At 45.4% G+C, this 18164-nt stretch overlaps 1 protein-coding gene across 1 annotated transcript in view; it reads left to right on the top strand.

Annotated features, from left to right (window-relative positions):
- The window catches only part of LOC311102631 (steroid hormone receptor ERR2-like), a gene marked incomplete at both ends in the record, with an annotated part of 52156 nt that overhangs the window by 30363 nt on the left and 3629 nt on the right, over window positions 1-18164 (top strand). Inside the window, 3 exons of the mRNA XM_084144000.1 lie at window positions 2201-2311; window positions 2802-2963; window positions 16475-16744. Coding sequence (XP_084000126.1) covers window positions 2201-2311; window positions 2802-2963; window positions 16475-16744 — 543 coding nt within the window. The remainder of the gene's footprint in view (window positions 1-2200; window positions 2312-2801; window positions 2964-16474; window positions 16745-18164) is intronic.

The following is an 18164-nucleotide window of genomic DNA, read 5'->3' as shown; positions in this document are numbered from 1 at the left end:
CTGTTTATTGAGGAACCAGACAGCCCTTTTCATTATTTTGTCTATAACACATTTAGATTATGTAATTTTAACAACAAATTTCAAATGCAAGCTTCATAAGTAAATTATCAATTTCAAGCCATTTTGACATACCAAGAGACCTATGCTAGTAATTGTTGCTGATGCCTCATTGCTGGTGAGCTTGCAAAGTAAACGGTTCATATTCTAGAACACCAAACCATTTTTGGAGCTGCATACTCATTTATGGCAATCCTCTCTCCCTACAATTTGACGTTTGCGCTGCACCCGATCCTATAGCTGTTCAGCAAATCAGCAATCTGTTAGCTAGCTCAGTGATTTTCAAACATTTTGCGCCGCGACCCCCAAGAAGGCGTGGTTTAAAGCTTGCGACCCCCCCCCCCCCCGCGCGCACGCACATGCACGCGTGCACAGGGCGAACATGAGCGCACAATCGCTGTGCACATGTTGCCTGTCATTACAGCCATGAACGGTGATGCATTTTCAAAATGCAAGATACTGAAATAAACTGCGTTAAACACCTGCATTTTGAGCTGAAAGTCATTCATGTTAGCAATCAATATCAACTACGGATATCATGTCACTTCTCTGGAGTCCAGAGCAAGCAGGATCATACGGCCTACCTGTGTGCAGCGGAGGTTGCAGGATCGGATGGAAAGCATGATCTGTCTGTAGCCTTTTTCTTCCTCACAAATATTGTGATTAATTCGCCAGAATATGTTACAATTTCATCCCATAAGTATTGAAGGTCGTGCGATGTTACAGCTATCTTTAGACATGTGCAGTACCACTGAGGTATATAATTATACCCACCCAAACTAGGCCTATCTGAAATATGAAATGATCAATGAAATCACCAGGTAGCCTATTGTTTTGGAAAATATAATATTGCCAGGCAAAACCGGAGAAACTGAAACAAGTGCTTTCTGGTCACTAATCTGGATATGTGCGCCTGCCTTTGTGTGCCAATGTTGATGACTGGTCATTGGTCAACAGTCAAGACTGAAACTTTTGGGTTCTTAAACACAGATTATATGTTTTTGAAACAAGAATTGGGTGCAATACTGTAGGCCTATGTTAGTGACCAGATTGAATAAGCAAAGGTATAAATATGAAATACAAATGGTAGGCTATATGTAGCCTATTCAAATATGTATAAACAATCATATTTTTCCCATTCAGTTACACACTCGCAACCTCCCAAAACCTCACTGTGCTAGCTCACCCAACCTGTGTTGATTGACAGTTTGCTGGTCCAATCAGAGGGCTGAGTGTGCGTTTCACTAGTGTTTTGTTTCCAAGTGCAATACTGTCTGGATCATTTTTGGCCATGAAGACTCTGTGCCACAAAATGAGTGACAAAACGTTACAAAACCTGGCCATATAATTAAGTCATCCATCTCAAGTCAAAGTCGAGTCCCGAGTCTTGAGGCACCAAGTCAAGTGTCAAGTTATTTTATTTTCTATCAAGTCGAGTCTCAAGTCATCAAATTTGTGACTCGACTCCACACCTTGGATTCACTCCTCCTACAGTAGCTACATGGCTAGATGCAGAGGCCCCTTGACAGCTGAGCGCACAGGTACCAGCCTGGTTGCTCATTAGTATTCCGTCTGCCTCACACAAAAAGCTAAATAATTAGAGGGCCAGTCTGTGAGATCATTGACCCTGCGTTAAATATTCTTATGTTTAGAGCTCCTTCAGGCTCGGCAGTGTCACAGTAGACCAGCCAGGCATGGACCACATATGGGAACGCAGCGCCAGCCGCCAGTCTCTCTGACACTCCCTGTACTGTACTCTCACCATGCAGACAACAGAACAGAGCCCTTCCTCTGGGCAGACACTCACAACTCAACTTGGTCAAGTTTCTAGTTTTCATGCTTCCTCGTTATAACAAGAGGAGTACTTTTGATTCTGATCATGTAAAAAAAAATAGGAGAAGAGGGTATCTAAGTGTGTGACAGGGAATTAGACGTGAATGTTTGTTTGTCATTATAGTGTTACTCTCTACCAATAACAATTTACTAATTGTGGGACTACTTTACTCTGTGTTAAATGGTTTCATAATTGTTGTATTTTCATTATAAACATTATGTTGTAGAATTGATTGAATCATTTTATTTGTCAGAATGGTGAAATTGTATTTCCTGCTCAAAGGTTTCCTTGCTTCTTGTCATGTGTCAGGTGTGCGTCTGGACCGTGTGCGAGGGGGAAGACAGAAGTACAAGAGGAGGATGGATGCAGAGAGCACAGCGTACCTGGGCCTCACCCTCCCCCCTCCTGCCAAAAAACCCCGTGAGTAGTTCCCTGTCACCTCACTACCCACCCCCTCCCCACAGCCTTCTCCCAGTCCAGGTTCAGTTAAAGCATGAATTTTATTCAGACCAGACTCTCCTGTTGTCTGGATAGGTGTATTTCCATGGGAGAGCAGTAATAGAGAATATAGGCCAGACAGGCATTGTTCTGGACACAGCTGAGTTATGACAGGTCTCATAGTGGATGACCGATATTAAACAGTGACTGGGTTCTTAGAGATAGCAGTCCCAGTAACAACCTCTCACATAATGTTGAGTAATGTGAGGAGAATCAATATTCACTACCAACCATATTAATCCATTGATTAGTTTACGTGTTAGCGGGAGAAAGAGAGAGAATGTAGAATACATCACAATTGTACTTGTGTGTTCTTCCATGTAAGTAATGTGTGTATCTGAGAGTACCTGTTTGTGCATCACAGTAATGTGACCTTTGACTAATGTTTTGACCACCTCTGTTTCCTCCTCAGTCACAAAGATAGTGTCCCACCTGCTGGTGGCCGAGCCAGAGAAGATCTACGCCATGCCTGACCCCACCATGCCTGAGAGTGACATCAAGGCCCTGACCACGCTGTGTGACCTGGCTGACCGGGAGCTGGTGGTCATCATTGGCTGGGCCAAGCATATCCCAGGTACGCCCACCCATCTACAGCCACTGCACTAACTGAACACCATAGAACAATATACACTGAGTGTACAAAAGATTAAGGACACCTTCCTAATATTGAGTTGCACCTCCCCCTTTTGCCATCAGAACAGCCTCAATTCGTCGGGACATGGACTCTACAAGGTGTTGAAAGCATTCCACAGGGATGCTGGCCCATGTTGACTCCAATGCTTCCCACAGTTGTGTCAAGTTGGCTGGATGTCCTTTGGGTGGTGGACCATTCTTGATACACACAGGAAACTGTTGAGCATGAAAAACCCAGCAGCATTGCAGTTCTTGACACAAACCGGTGCGCCTGGCACCTACTACCATACCCCGTTCAAAGGCACTTCAATCTTTTGTCTTGCCCATTCACCCTCTGAATGGCACACATACACAATCCAGGTCTCAATTGTCTCAATTGTCTCAAGGCTTACAAATCTGTATTTAACCTGTCTCCTCCCCTTCATCTACACTGATTGCAGTGGATTTAACAGATGACATCAATAAGGGATCATAGCTTTCACCTGGATTCACCTGGTCAGTCTATGTCATGGAAAGAGCAGGTGTCCTTAATGTTTTGTACACTCAGTGCATAACACCATTCACTCATGATCACCTATAACATACTGTGTAGTTTTAAAAACAACACATGATAGCAGTTTAGATACATGACCAGCCATTCATTTTGACCGGTACAATCTGACATCATTATTAGTCCTGGTTAGTTCCATTCAGAGTAGTAAAACACATAGTCACCCTAAGGAACCCACTATCCTTTATAATCCATTTCCCCCCCTTTGTTCCTGGTGGGTGCACACACACACACACGTATGCACGCACACACACACACACACACACGCATACAAATACAGATAATTAATGTCAGAAGCTAGCATGGACCTAGGGGCAAAATGGAGACAGCTTTAAAAGAATCAAATCAATAGAGTGCAGCTAAAATCCCAACTTTGAATGGGGAGGGACTGCAGCCCTGGTGTCAATATATACCATAATCACAGGGGAGAATTCTAGCAAAGCACAGGACCCTCCCTCTGAAACAAGACAGCTCACTCACACACACACACACACACACACACACACACACACACACACACACACACACTTCAATTGAATTATTGATAGGCATAATCATGTTTCTCTACTCCATAGACATTGTGATAGACAAGGTGTTAGGTTATGAGATGCTGTTGAATTAAGGATACCACATTCTATGTCAGCAGAGATTCTGCTCCCTTCTAGAGTTTTCTCCTGTTTCTGACAGTCAACACATTGCTTAGTTACTCTTTTTGCAACCAGAGCAGATTCTGGCTGATCTTGAGGTTGACCCTCATAACTCTATAACATTATAGCACACTAGACATAGAGAGGTAACACACTAAATGACTGTGTCCCTCAGTGTAGCCTCTGTTGCATAGCCTCTCCGTGCTCTCGTCTTCTCATCAGCATAACAGACATGTATCTGAGCTGACAGCAGCTGCAGATGCCCTGCTGTAGTTTAAGCTGGGCCTCTCCTGGTTCTCACCTTGCGTGCAGGACATGTAGGTGTGAGAACTGTACTGTACCTGGACAGACAGGTGTTCCAGTATTTATCAGAAGAGAAGAGGTGTAGTAGTCAGCTACAGATCTATTAAGGAGATTAGCCCTTTCTCATCCAAACGGTTCGGTGCAGCCCATTGTCAGCAGGGGGAGAGTTTAGCCAAGGAGCTTACCCAGGACTGGATCACACTGACCCAATAACACAGTCCCTTCCATCTACCTGGCCCAAACAAGCCAGTCAGGTACACTACCTCTGGCTAGAATTTACAGAGAAAACACCACTGTTCACCTCTGGCAATGTGCAGGGGTGTAGTATTTTTACAGAGAATATTATAGAATTCTGTTCAAATTATTGAATAACTATAAAGTACATGAGGATGAGTTGAATCAGTTTGATTACCGGTAGGCTACACTCTATTGTGAACTGTAATGTTGTCAGGGCCCTTGCCTCTCTGTGTTGACATACTTGACAGTAAATATAGCGTGCTAACTACTGTGCTTTGTATGTCAAAGCTTTTAAATGCTGCGTTAATACGATTATCATAACCTGCATTGGACAGTGGATAGTTGACTAATCTTAATTGGATTTGCCATGCCAGGTCTGACAACAAGCCCATCATTCTGAATGACTCCATAATGATCGTTTAACCCAAAACCCAACTGGAAGCCAGACTGTCTGACATTTCTAAATGTGTGGAAATGCTTGGCTTTGCTTAGTACTACTGGAGTACTGCACAAGCTGCAGCGAGATGATTAAACCTAAGTAGATTATTCTGATCTGCCTGTGTACACACGCACCCACGCACACACATACACACACACACACTTTTATCTCTTACAGTGCCTTGCAAAAGTATTCATCCCCCTTGGCGTTTTTCCTATTTTGTTGCATTACAACCTGTAATTTAAATTGATTTTTATTTGGATTTCATGTAATGGACATACGCAAAATAGTTCAAAAAAATTAATAACGGAAAAGTGGTGCGTGCATATGTATTCACCCACTTTGCTATGAAGCCCCTAAATAAGATCTGGTGCAACCAATTACCTTCAGAAGTCACATAATTAGTTAAATAAAGTCCACCTGTGTTCAATCTAAGTGTCACATGATCTGTCACATGATCTCAGTATATATACACCTGTTCTGAAAGGCCCCAGAGTCTGCAACACCACCAAGCAAGCGGCACCATGAAGACCAAGGAGCTCTCCAAACAGGTCAGGGACAAAGTTGTGGAGAAGTACAGATCAGGGTTGGATTATAAAAAAAGATCAGAAACTTTGAACATCCCACAGAGCACCATTAAATCCATTATAAAAAAATTGAAAGAATATGGCACCACAACAAACCTGCCAAGAGAGGGCCGCCCACCAAAACCCACGGACCAGGCAAGGAGGGCATTAATCAAAGAGGCAACAAAGAGACCAAAGATAACCCTGAAGGAGCTGCAAAGCTCCACAGCGGAGATTGGAGTATCTGTCCATAGGACCACTTTAAGCCATACACTCCACAGAGCTGGGCTTTACGGAAGAGTGGCCAGAAAAAAGCCATTGCTTAAAGAAAAAAATAAGCAAACACGTTTGGTGTTCGCCAAAAAGCATGTTGGAGACTCCCCAAACATATGGAAGAAGGTACTCTGGTCAGATTAGACTAAAATTGAGCTTTTTGGCCATCAAGGAAAACGCTATGTCTGGCGCAAACCCAACACCTCTCATCACCCCGAGAACACCATCCATTTCATCGGCAGGGACTGGGAAACTGATCAGAATTGAAGGAATGATGGATGGCGCTAAATACAGGGAAATTCTTGAGGGAAACCTGTTTCAGTCTTCCAGAGATTTGAGACTGGGATGGAGGTTCACCTTCCAGCAGGACAATGAACCTAAGCATACTGTTAAAACAACACTCGAGTGGTTTAAGGGGAAATGTTTAAATGTCTTGGAATGGCCTAGTCAAAGCCCAGACCTCAATCCAATTGAGAATCTGTGGTATGACTTAAAGATTGCTGTACTCCAGCGGAACCCATCCAATTTGAAGGAGCTGGAGCAGTTTTGCCTTGAAGAATGGGCATAAATCCCAGTGGCAAGATGTGCCAAGCTTATAGAGACATACCCCAATAGACGTGCAGCTGTAATTGCTGCAAAAGGTGGCTCTACAAAGTATTGACTTTGGGAGGGTGAATAGTTATGCACACTCAAGTTTTCAGTTTCTTTGTCTTATTTCTTGTTTCTTCAAAGTGGTAGGCATGTTGTGTAAATCAAATGAAACAAATCCCCCAAAAATCCATTTAAATTCCAGGTTGTAAGGCAACAAAATAGGAAAAATGCCAAGGGGGGTGAATACTTTCACAAGCCACTGAACCTATTGTTACACATTTCAATTACAGAGTCTAAATGCATTTTTTTAAACACTTTTTAAACAAAACACAGTGTCTGTACTATAATGTAATTTACAACCTTTATGATTGTTTGACTACCCCAAAATTTGAGATAAAATCATCAAATTAGAATGAAAAGGGAGAATGAAACTGTAACTCCAAAGCTCCCCTGTTCTCCCCATGGTGAGCTCTGTATTAGGTCATACCCTCTACACCAGCCATGAAATGGCTGCATAATTGAGTTGTACATGGCTGAACCTGATCAGAGATGGTTCAATGGCTGACCCAGACTCCATGCACTAATACTGCATGCACCAATGGCACCCCAGGGCAGTCTAGCACTGACACAGAGCACAGAGAACCATATTTCTCTCCCCATCCACTCTCTCTGGGAGGAAAAGAGAGGGAGAAAACTGCTGATTGCATTTTGATAGATTTTTTGGCCTTTGGCAATGGAATTAAAAAGATTAACAGTTCATTATGAAGTGGGCCACATTGATTAGGACATTGACAGATGGGCAATGACCAACGTCCAAAGGTAACCATTTACACGTCAAGAAGATTGGCACTTAAGTTCTCCCAATTGATTTTTCATTACCCCTTTTCTCGGCTAACATTTGAAAAAGTGTTTTAAAAGTGCTGTAATTGGCCGTGGAGTAGAGCTAACCTAGTCTAATTGGAGGGTGATTCAGGAACAGCAAAGCGGTACTATTAGCTTCCGTAAACGGTATCATTCTTTCACAAGATCCCATATCAATTTGGTGTGTTATCTCTCTAATGTATGTTCTAGAAATACACTTCAATTAACATACTACAATGTAATTGTACAGTTATACTGTAGCCATACTGAGGATCTCAACCACAGGATTTGACTAACACAATGCGTACATAGACTGAATAATTGTTAGTCAATAGTCCTCACACTGTAGTCAGTGTACTGTCAGTAGACTGAGTTGACCTATCAGGAAGGAAGTTGGTGTTGCAGATGCCTGGCACAGTTTGCTGTTATCAGCTCTGAGGACCCGGTCCTCTAATGACAGCCTTTACTTTAAATCTGTTGCTGATTAATTAGTGATCATTATGAAGCTTTGGATGCCAGCGTCTCTGCTCCAGATAGAGCCAGCAACAGTGAAGGGAGGGAGGAGGCTAATATGGCCGTGGGCTGATGGGGACTGGGGCTGGATCACGGTCATTAAGGCCAGTGTTAGGGGGACAATGGCCGATGACTTGCTCCTAAAGTGCCCCCCCCCACCCCACCCCTAAGCTGCATTTCAGTATGTCCAAGTGGTTTAGGTGGAATTTAGGCAGCCCAATTCAGATTTTTTTGACCAATCACATCAGATCTTTTCACATCATATTTTTTTCAGAGCTGATCTGATCAGTGACAAAAAAGATCAGAATTGGGCTGCCTGTCTAAACACAGCCTAGTCTCCACATGGCTATGACCTCTGTGTCTCCTCAACACATGCTTCCCTCCTTTAGAGTGGTGATGGCTGCGGGGTGGGGGGGTGCACTGCTGAACCCCCAACCCCTCCAAAACTACCCCCAGCCCCTAATCCAGGAACAGTGTGAATGTCATGTGCCCTCATGTGGAATCTGCCATGCATGCCACTTGTGCAAGAGGGTTTCATTGTTAGAGGCAGGCATTTGTCACCTGCTGCCAGACCTCCCGTTCCGTTTCCAGGGTTGGAATGTTTTCTGACGGGAATTCGGTGGCGTGATTCTGTGGGTTCACTGAGTGCTGGATGGTCTCCTCTTGCTGTTTGTGTCTAGTTCACAGACCTAAACCTGGTTTGGTTCATTGTCTTATTGCATGTTTCAATAGGAATGTAGAACACACTCCATATCATAGTATTATACATTTTGTAAGACATTTCATGGAATAATTATATTTTCAGTCTAAGACAAAACCCAGAATGGCAATTGTCTTTTATCAATGGACTTGTAGATTTTAGCTTTGCAGTTACACCCAAACAGCCTAATGAATTGGCCTGGTTCTCGTTCTTATTTATTGATGGTCTTTGGGGATTATCAATCAAATCTACTTGATTTAATTCCAGCCTGTTAGCTCAGTATACAGACTCCATTGGTCATGTAGCTTATGTTTAGTTGTTAGCGGGGAACAAGGCAGTGATGTTTAGGAGAGATCACGCCTCTGGTATGTGTCAGCTCCCTACACACTCCCACCCCCACCCCCTCCTCCCCCCACACCCCTCCTTCCCCACAGCCCCCTCCGGGTTTCTGTTTTCGCTTTGCCATTAAATTGTGAAATCTACTTACTGTGTTGCCAGGCTGATCCTACTCAAGCTGCGTAATCTCCTTGTAATAGAGTGTGAATACTGCCGGGCAATACATCAGCACCGCATCAGTGTACTTTATTAAATATAGACACCAACAGACAGCTCTTAGTATATTCAATTTACCCTCTGACGTAGGCTTCAACACACCAGATAAAGATAGATTGAGCAATCAGGTGGATGCTGAGGCCTGAACCCAGGCAGACAGGCAGGCGAGGGAGCACCATGCAGAGGGGGCTGGGAGATTGAGATGGGGGCGTATCAGAAGTCCAGGCAGGGAGGGAGACAGGGAGAGAGGAAGGAGAGAGGAGGGAGAGAGACAGGGAGGGAGACAGGGAGAGAGGAAGGAGAGAGGCAAGAAGGCAGGCAGGGAGAGAGGCAGGGAGGGAGACAGGGAGAGAGACAGGAAGAGAGACAGGGAGAGAGGAAGGAGAGAGGCAAGGAGGCAGGCAGGGAGATAGACAGGGAGAGAGGAAGGAGAGAGGCAAGGAGGCAGGCAGGGAGAGAGACAGGGAGGGAGACAGGGAGAGAGACAGGAAGAGAGACAGGAAGAGAGGAAGGAGAGAGGCAAGGAGAGAGGCAGGGAGAGAAGCAGGGAGGCAGGCAGGGAGAGAGGCAGGGAGGCAGGCAGGGAGAGAGGCAGGGAGGCAGGCAGGGAGAGAGGCAGGGAGGCAGGCAGGGAGAAAGGCAGGGAGGCAGGCAGGGAGAGAGGCAGGGAGGCAGGCAGGGAGAGAGGCAGGGAGAGAAGCGGGGAGTGAGGCAGGGAGGCAGGCAGGGAGAGAGGCAGGGAGGCAGGCAGGGAGAGAGGCAGGGAGAGAAGCAGGGAGTGAGGCAGGGAGAGAGACAGGGAGGCAGGCAGGGAGAGAGGCAGGGAGGCTGGCAGGGAGAGAGGCAGGGAGGCAGGCAGGGAGAGAGGCAGGGAGGCAGGCAGGGAGAGAGGCCGGGAGGCAGGCAGGGAGAGAGGCAGGGAGGCAGGCAGGGAGTGAGGCAGGGAGGCAGGCAGGGAGAGAGGCAGGGAGGCAGGCAGGAAGAGAGGCAGGGAGGCAGGCAGGGAGTGAGGCAGGGAGGCAGGCAGGGTATTTAAGGGTAGGAAAGGGACATCTGCCAGGAACAGCGAAGGGGGATTCCTTTGTTTTGTTACCATGCTACAAAATGTCACCAGTTTATATGAGTAGTTACCAGCAAGCCGAGCATCAAATCTGTGTGAATGCATTTTACATTTTGATGTAAGATGACGTAGAAAAGGCTCAACGTGCGTTGTTAACGTCAGCAGGGTATAAATAGTATTAGTAATTTGCAGTGAGGAAGTCCTTCAGAGAGCTGATGATGTGCCTTTAGACATTGTCAGCTAGGCGCTAGCTGTCCATCCCTCATTAAGCTGTGTTGCTGGTTGGCAGCAGAGATAAATGATGTGTAATTATGTGAATGATTAAAGTCAGATTCCTCCTGGTCTTTGGGCTAAACAGAGATATATAACGCCAAACGAGGGCTGTGGGACCCTTGGGATGGCTAAATACTCCCGAGCCGGGGTCACAGGGTCAGGGGGTGCAGATTAAGACAAGGGGATTACTGTATTTAATGTTATCCAACCTCATAACGTTCACAGGCCGCTGGTCAAATCACCCATTCCCAGCTACTTACAATGAGATAATGGTCTGGTTATCGTCTTAAAAGTAGAGATAGCTGGCGCTTCTGAAAAGTGAGAGCACTGAACCGTTTAGTCATAGTTTTAACCTGCAAAACCGAATTGAATTAATTAATTATCTATCATCCAGCTATATGTGACTTTTCAAACCAATTTCCACTGCTGAAATTCAAAATGTACTGAATTGTATTTGTAACACTGTATATGACAGGGTAGTTTGTGTGATGTGTGGGGCAATATGTATCCAGTGAAGGCTTGCAGCGGGCTGACTTGAGCTGTGTGTTGAACGTGTGGCCGAGGTTCAGGGTAAATTATTTATGTCAAGCACAGCAATTTATTACCAAGCAGCTATTGATTGGGTCCCCCTGAAGCTGTCATGTAAATTCAGGAAGAATCATTGCCGTCATCTGCAGCTTACACACACACACACAAGCACACCAATACACACTGGCCACTAACATGGCCACACACACATGCAAATACTCACATACACACACCACGAACCAAAATGACCACACGGCTCCTGTCTGTTTGGTATCAAATAAATGTAGTTGTATCAACCTTAAGACCAACGTATAACTGATCAGAAGGACATATTTGAAACAGTACAGCTTCTTGCAATAAGCTATACATTTTGAGATTCTTTAAATAAGAATGTATCTGTCTCTGAAATAAAAGTAGTAGATTTGGGGATGTTTTAAATGAGGCTGTTTCTGAAATAAAAGCTTTGAGCTAGCTGGACCTCTGTGTTTTTTAGGGCCAGTATTGCTCAAACTGGAGACTGGAGAGCACTTGACTTGGCTGAGGTGAGATTGCCGTTGGGCAAAAGTCTTCAGGGCTGGCTTGTCCTTCTGATAGCTAGCCATGATAGATCAGCCCCTGTCCAGCGAGAATTACTCTCTCTCTCTATTCCTCTATCTCTCTCTTCCTCTTTATCTCCTCCCTATTGCTCTCTCCCCCATCTCTCTTCCTTTCCCTCCACCCCTCTCTCTCTCACTCTCTCTCCTTCTCCCTACCTCCCTCTCTCCATCTCTCTCCCTCCATCCCCCTCTCTCTCCATGCCTCTCTCTCTCTCTCTCTGTCTGTTCAGTAGTCTGATTGAGGGTGAAATACGAGGGGGCTGCAGCTGGAGGGGGCCACCATGCCTGGTAATTACATCTATTTTTATGACCCGTGCTAATGGCCCTCAGGGTGAGGGAAACAATAATAAATTAATAGAATATGAACTCCCACTCAACAGAAATCTCCAGCATTTCATTTTGGGCGATCCTCTGCTCTGGCAGATGAAATGCCACCCTGATCAATCTGACGAGGGGTGGACCCAGAGGCAGCCGGCGCGGGGTTGCCTGCCTGGTCTGCCCCCCTCTCACCCCACTCAGATTAGAAGCGGTCTGTCAGAGATAAGGAGGATGGGGATTTTGGCTCCCCCAATTGGCTTTTTACAGTTGTATCCACAATAACAAACTAAGAATCATTAGATAAACCAAAACATATTTCTACATCTGTACGTCTTTATAGGATTCTCAGATGAGAGCTTAGAGGACAGAGGAATGAGACTGTAGCAGGGCTGTTTTGACAGGGATATTGTTTGAGCATGCAAATTCAAAATAGATAAGTCAGACCAACGGTGAGGGAGCAGATCAGGACAAGCTGAGGGAAATGATCTGTCAAAGAAAACAGATTTATTCTTGTGTTATGACTCTCATATGTGATTTATACAAAATAAGGCAGTGAAACCCTATTCCAGATTTGCCTTTATCAGCCAGAAAGACCGGCCAAGCTTGTCAATGTTGTTGAACCCGTTTCAAGTGGCCATGTTTATTGAGCTCCATAAACGCAAGCAATAAACTGGTGGGATTTTATACTGTGCCAAGCCAAGGACAGGGCTCCTTGTAAGAAAGCAGCTTGGGCATGAAGTGAATTAGTCTACTGTTGAAATCGGTCATGGTCTTCAGTGTCTGGACAAGAGGCGAGAAGAGACCATGTTCCCTTTCCACAGCCACCACATGTCTGTCTGTCACCCTTTGTAATCCCAGGGATAGAGACATTTCTCCTCGGGACTTCTTGTCCACATGTAAGGAGAAGGTACATTGTGGTGAAAATGTGATACAGTATAGATGATTCACTATAACCAACTGTATGTTGAAGTTCTCTTGTGTTTACTGGAGAAAAAAAATACTATCATGTAATGTAAAAACGTTATAATATTTAAGGACGATTCTCTCCTAACTTCACAATTCCCTATATGAAAGCTTCCTTATTCAAAATGGAAAAAAAAGTGATCTCAGAAATGCATTTCTTGCCCTCTGCTAGCTTACTCACCCAATGGACTCAGCAGTCGAGTGGAAAAGGGCCTTCAACCACACAGACAGGTCTCTCAGATTTGGTCAATATTGTGTCATGTTTGGTCAAACCCCACCAAGGCAGTGGTGTGGAAATGAAGATGTAAATATTGATATTTCATTAGAGGAAATCACCCACTCCGACGGCACTTAACCGGGCTGCCTTTGGAACGCGGCGGCCAGAGTGCCATGTGACCTGCGGAGTCGGCAAGTCACTTCATTACTCGATTAAATTGAGCGGAAAACGGCAAGGCAACGACACGAGATTCCATTTGGAGCCATAATTTAGGCCCTGAAGAGAGAGACAGAGCAGGGGGAAAACACCACCTCTCCATCTCACAACACCGGATTAAATTCAAGGACTTTTAACGTCAAACGTAATTGCAGGCTGCTGTGTTCAGTGTGTGCATATTGCTGAGAGGTGTCTGGTATATCAGAAGAATTCTGCATTCTCTCGTACAAATCTAGAACAAATGCTTTCTTTGTGCTGTCACATTGAGGCCAAGGTGTTTGTTCTGCTTGAGTCCTCCTTGGCATTAAAAGTGTGCACAAAGCCTGGGCTGTGATTGCAATGCCAACCTTACGCAGCAATCAGGCTGCACCTTGTCTACACTTGCGTGACAATTTCCTTGCGGTCAGTCCAGATTCTGTCTCACTAATGGCAAGGTAAGCCTACTCCAGTGCAGACAGGGAAATTTCACAGCAAAGGATTTATAATGCATTTTGAGGTGTGGTTGCACAGGAACCTGCACTAACCTGGACTTATGGCTTCCGCCTACAATTATATTAATATGTGCTCCTAGCAGGTTTGGTAAAGTGTCTGTATTTTGCTGGTCCTGTCTGTGGTTCACAGACCCCTGGCCACCCGGGTTGCCCTGCCCTGCCCTGGGCCCTGCACCTGTCTCTGTCTCAGTTTGATCAGCCTCCATTCTACTGAGTATTGATTTCCCTTCACATTGTGAAGGCCCTCACATTACGATCGCAATCTGTTAATGAATGTATCCTCCAGCTCTCCCCCTCCTGTGGTCATCACTATGATAAGGGAAATTGAACTCTCAGGTAGCCCCTTTCCTCTCTCTCTCCCTCTTTACTTTTTTCTATCTGTTTCTCCCCCCTTCTGTTTCTCTCCCCCTCCCTCCCTCCCTCCCTCCCTCCCTCCCTCCCTCCCTCCCTCCCTCTATCTTTCTCTCCCCCTCTCTCTATCTCTCTCTCCCTCCCCCTCTCCCTCCCTCCCTCCCTCCCATCCTCCCTCCCTCCCTCCCTCCCTCCCTCCCTCTTTCTCACCTGTGTGTGTGTGTGTGTGTGTGTGTGTGTGTGTGTGTGTGTGTCCACCACAGTGTCAGGGCTGGGGAGATAAATATCACCCTGTGACTCTGCCCCAATGAGATAATTTATATTTAAGAGTAAACATCAGGAGGAGGTGTGGTGAGTGGCCTGGTCAATACAGTAATCTATCGCCTCTTAATCACCTGGGAGAAGATAGTATTGCAACAGTAAACTTGTAAAAGCAATTATTTTAATCAGGCGACGTCGGAGAGGGCTAATATGTTGTCAGAATGGGGCGCCGTGGGCACGCTAGGCCAGGACAGGAGGGAGTGTGGGGAAGGAGGGAGCGTGGGGAAGGAGTTGGCGTGGGGAAGGAGGGAGTGTGGGGAAGGAGGGAGCGTGGGGAAGGAGGGAGCGTGGGGAAGGAGGGAGCGTGGGGAAGGAGGGAGCGTGGGGAAGGAGTTGGCGTGGGGAAGGAGGGAGTGTGGGGAAGGAGGGAGCGTGGGGAAGGAGGGAGCGTGGGGAAGGAGGGAGCGTGGGGAAGGAGGGAGTGTGGGGAAGGAGGGAGCGTGGGGAAGGAGTTGGCGTGGGGAAGGAGGGAGTGTGGGGAAGGAGGGAGCGTGGGGAAGGAGTTGGCGTGGGGAAGGAGGGAGTGTGGGGAAGGAGGGAGTGTGGGGAAGGAGGGAGCGTGGGGAAGGAGGGGATGTGCCCAGTTTATTGACCACTGAAGGGTAGTAAGGGGGAGATGGCTATCTGTTCCTCTCTTCTGAATTCTCTCTCCTCATCTTCAGAGGATCTGTGTGGATGGTTGTTTTTATGTCCATATGTAGAGGTACTGTAGCAGTAGCAGCCTGTATGTTTTGGCTATATCAGTCCCTAAATACAGGACTATTAAAGGCCCAGTGTACTACTTTTGTGAAAAAATATTTTTTTCTAAAAAAGATAAATATGATTTTTCAGTGGGTGCTGCAGCACCCTCAGCACCCCTATTTCCACCGGTTATTTTAGAAGGGGGAAATTACAGTGATCCAGACAATTTCATCTCATCCAGCTGCTGTTTGTCAGGAATGGGGACAGGATTTCTGCACCTATCCAGTGTATGTGACAATAAAACCTAATCTTTTTTTTTTTTTTTAAGCAGGCCTTTAGGGCAGGGTGACCCTTCGCTGTGTGTGTGTGTGTGTGTGTGCACGCGTGCGTGCGAGCGTGCATGTGTGTGTTTTGTGTTTGTGTGTTTTCATTACCTCCCCCTTCACCCAGCGCGGCCCTGAGTGTGTGTCATGTCCTCGACCCCTCCAATGAGGATCTGTCTCAGTGCTAATCCCACTCACACCAATAGCAGTGTGACAGGAAACAAGGGCTGACCAGACGGCTTTGTGTCTCTCAGACCTTTGCACCGATTTACTGCCTTTACTTACAGTAAAGCCCACTGGAGTGCTGTGACACCCATTTCAGAGAGGACCTTCCAGAGTGCATTTAAAATGAAACACCTCTCCTGCTAACATGTGCCGTGGCATGTACTGTAGTCAGCTGGGGTGGAACCAACAACTCATGTTTTGGTTACTGATCAGATCTGTCCATGAGAAAAGACCTTGAAAGTGGACGGTACATCTTCGGCTTCACAGTGTTTTGATTAAAATAATCTGAGTGCCGTTGTTAACCTGCTGATGTTCATTTAATAGTTCACCCTTTATTTGAGATAATGGCATTGATCTATCGACAACGTGTGAATATATAGAGCCCATTCAATTATTTTCACTGTTTTCTATTTCATCTTGAGGGCAAAGCAGGAGCTGGAAACACACTCTTTCACACACACACACACACACACACACACACACACACACACACACACACACACACACACACACACACACACACACACACACACACACACACACACACACATACAAACACACACACACACACACAAAATGATATAAGTGCCAGTGCATTGTAGTGCAGGTAACTGCAGGTGAGATAGATTCTCAGAGTGTTCTCTTCTGTCTCCCCAGGCTTCTCCACGCTGTCCCTGGCAGACCAGATGAGCCTACTGCAGAGCGCCTGGATGGAGATCCTGATCCTGAGCATCGTGTTCCGCTCGCTGCCCTACGAGGACGAGCTGGTGTATGCAGAGGACTACATCATGGACGAGGAACACTCACGGCTCACGGGCCTGCTCGACCTCTACGTGTCCATCCTGCAACTCGTTCGCAAGTACAAGAAGCTCAAGGTGGAGAAGGAGGAGTTTGTCACCCTCAAGGCCATCGCTCTCGCCAACTCAGGTAGGACAATATACACCACCTCAGTATAGAGCGTAAATAAGATGGCAAACAGGGATGATAGGTGAATATCTGGATATTCCATTCTTTACAAGTATTTGTAATTGATGCAATATGACAAGAACAATTAATGTAAAAAAAACTATACCATTTCTAATTTAAGGTAATATTGTATTTTGCAACAAACAAATCACAGTATGATTTTTCAGTATTTTATGGACAATATTATATTGTAAAATGGGCAATCACAAGCAATATACACATGTAGGAAGTAATTATAATTGGGACTTTTTAACTTTTTGTAGTCATTTTATGAATGAATCTAGTGTTTATACATTTTAGGACACATTTCATTCATCTCAAAAACTATCATACATCAAAGCTAGAGCAAGTGTTAGTTTCAAATGAACAAGCTATTACTATTAAATTTGTTCTGAAATTTTAAAACACATTAATTTAGCCAACACATCAAAAATGATTTGTGTTCCTTATGGGGTTCTTTTAAATGTAAAAACAAAAATTACATTTACATTGCACAAATGCAGAAAGCTGCTTCTAATTTTATATTGGAATATTATCTTACTCATAATAATAAAAAAAAAACATTTGTATTTGTTAATCATCTCCATTACATTAATATACATGAAATATATATATTTATATATCTATCTCATGACCAAAATGTAATGTCAGGGTTTAAAGTAGAGTTGTTGACTTTACCCTTTAGTTTGGAGTGAGAGATATAGAGAAGGAGGGGAGGAGGGGAGGACTGAGCTTTTAATTGAAAGCCTTCCATGTTGTGATATTTCTCCATCCATCCCTCTCTATCTCCATAACAGAAGCTGCAGGGCACGCCAGCCATGGGAGATAAATATAGCATTTCATTAGGACCACAAAGCCTGTCAATAAAATGTGTTAAGTCGAATGGAATGAGTATCAGGGAGTGATGGTTCTCGTTTGTTCCAATGCGAAGACGGCGCACTCGTATCGACAGGCTGCTTTTGAGAAGGCAGGGCCTGTCCCTCTCTGATCAATGCCTGGCTGGGCCACAGGCGTGCTTTCTTTTTTTGTCTGCCTGACAAATGAAAATGCTGATGGTGGGCTTTGCTTTGCTTTCAGACGGCAGATCTTTGTTGGGGGGTGGGGCGGGTGAGGTGGGGAAGGCAGGGGAGGGAGTGAGGCCTTGTGTCGGGGTGGGGAGGGGGCGTCCAGAACGTTTGAGCAAGGTCTCTGTGAGATTCCTCTCCCGGGAGCCCCTCTGTCTGACAGCTGTGAAAATTCATAGCGATTGATTTTGTAATTAGCAGTTTATCAATGGGATCGACGTGGGCTCTCTGATGGATTGCAAGGAAATTGTTTCTTCAAAGTTGTTTTTTTAAACCCATCCCCTCCTCCAAAGCCTACATGCTGCTCTCTCCCTCTC

Source organism: Coregonus lavaretus, assembly GCF_964263955.1.
Source record: "Coregonus lavaretus genome assembly, chromosome: 27".
Lineage (NCBI taxonomy): Eukaryota > Metazoa > Chordata > Actinopteri > Salmoniformes > Salmonidae > Coregonus > Coregonus lavaretus.
Note: the sequence above shows the minus strand (reverse complement) of the source record. Positions and strands in the feature narration are given on the sequence as shown.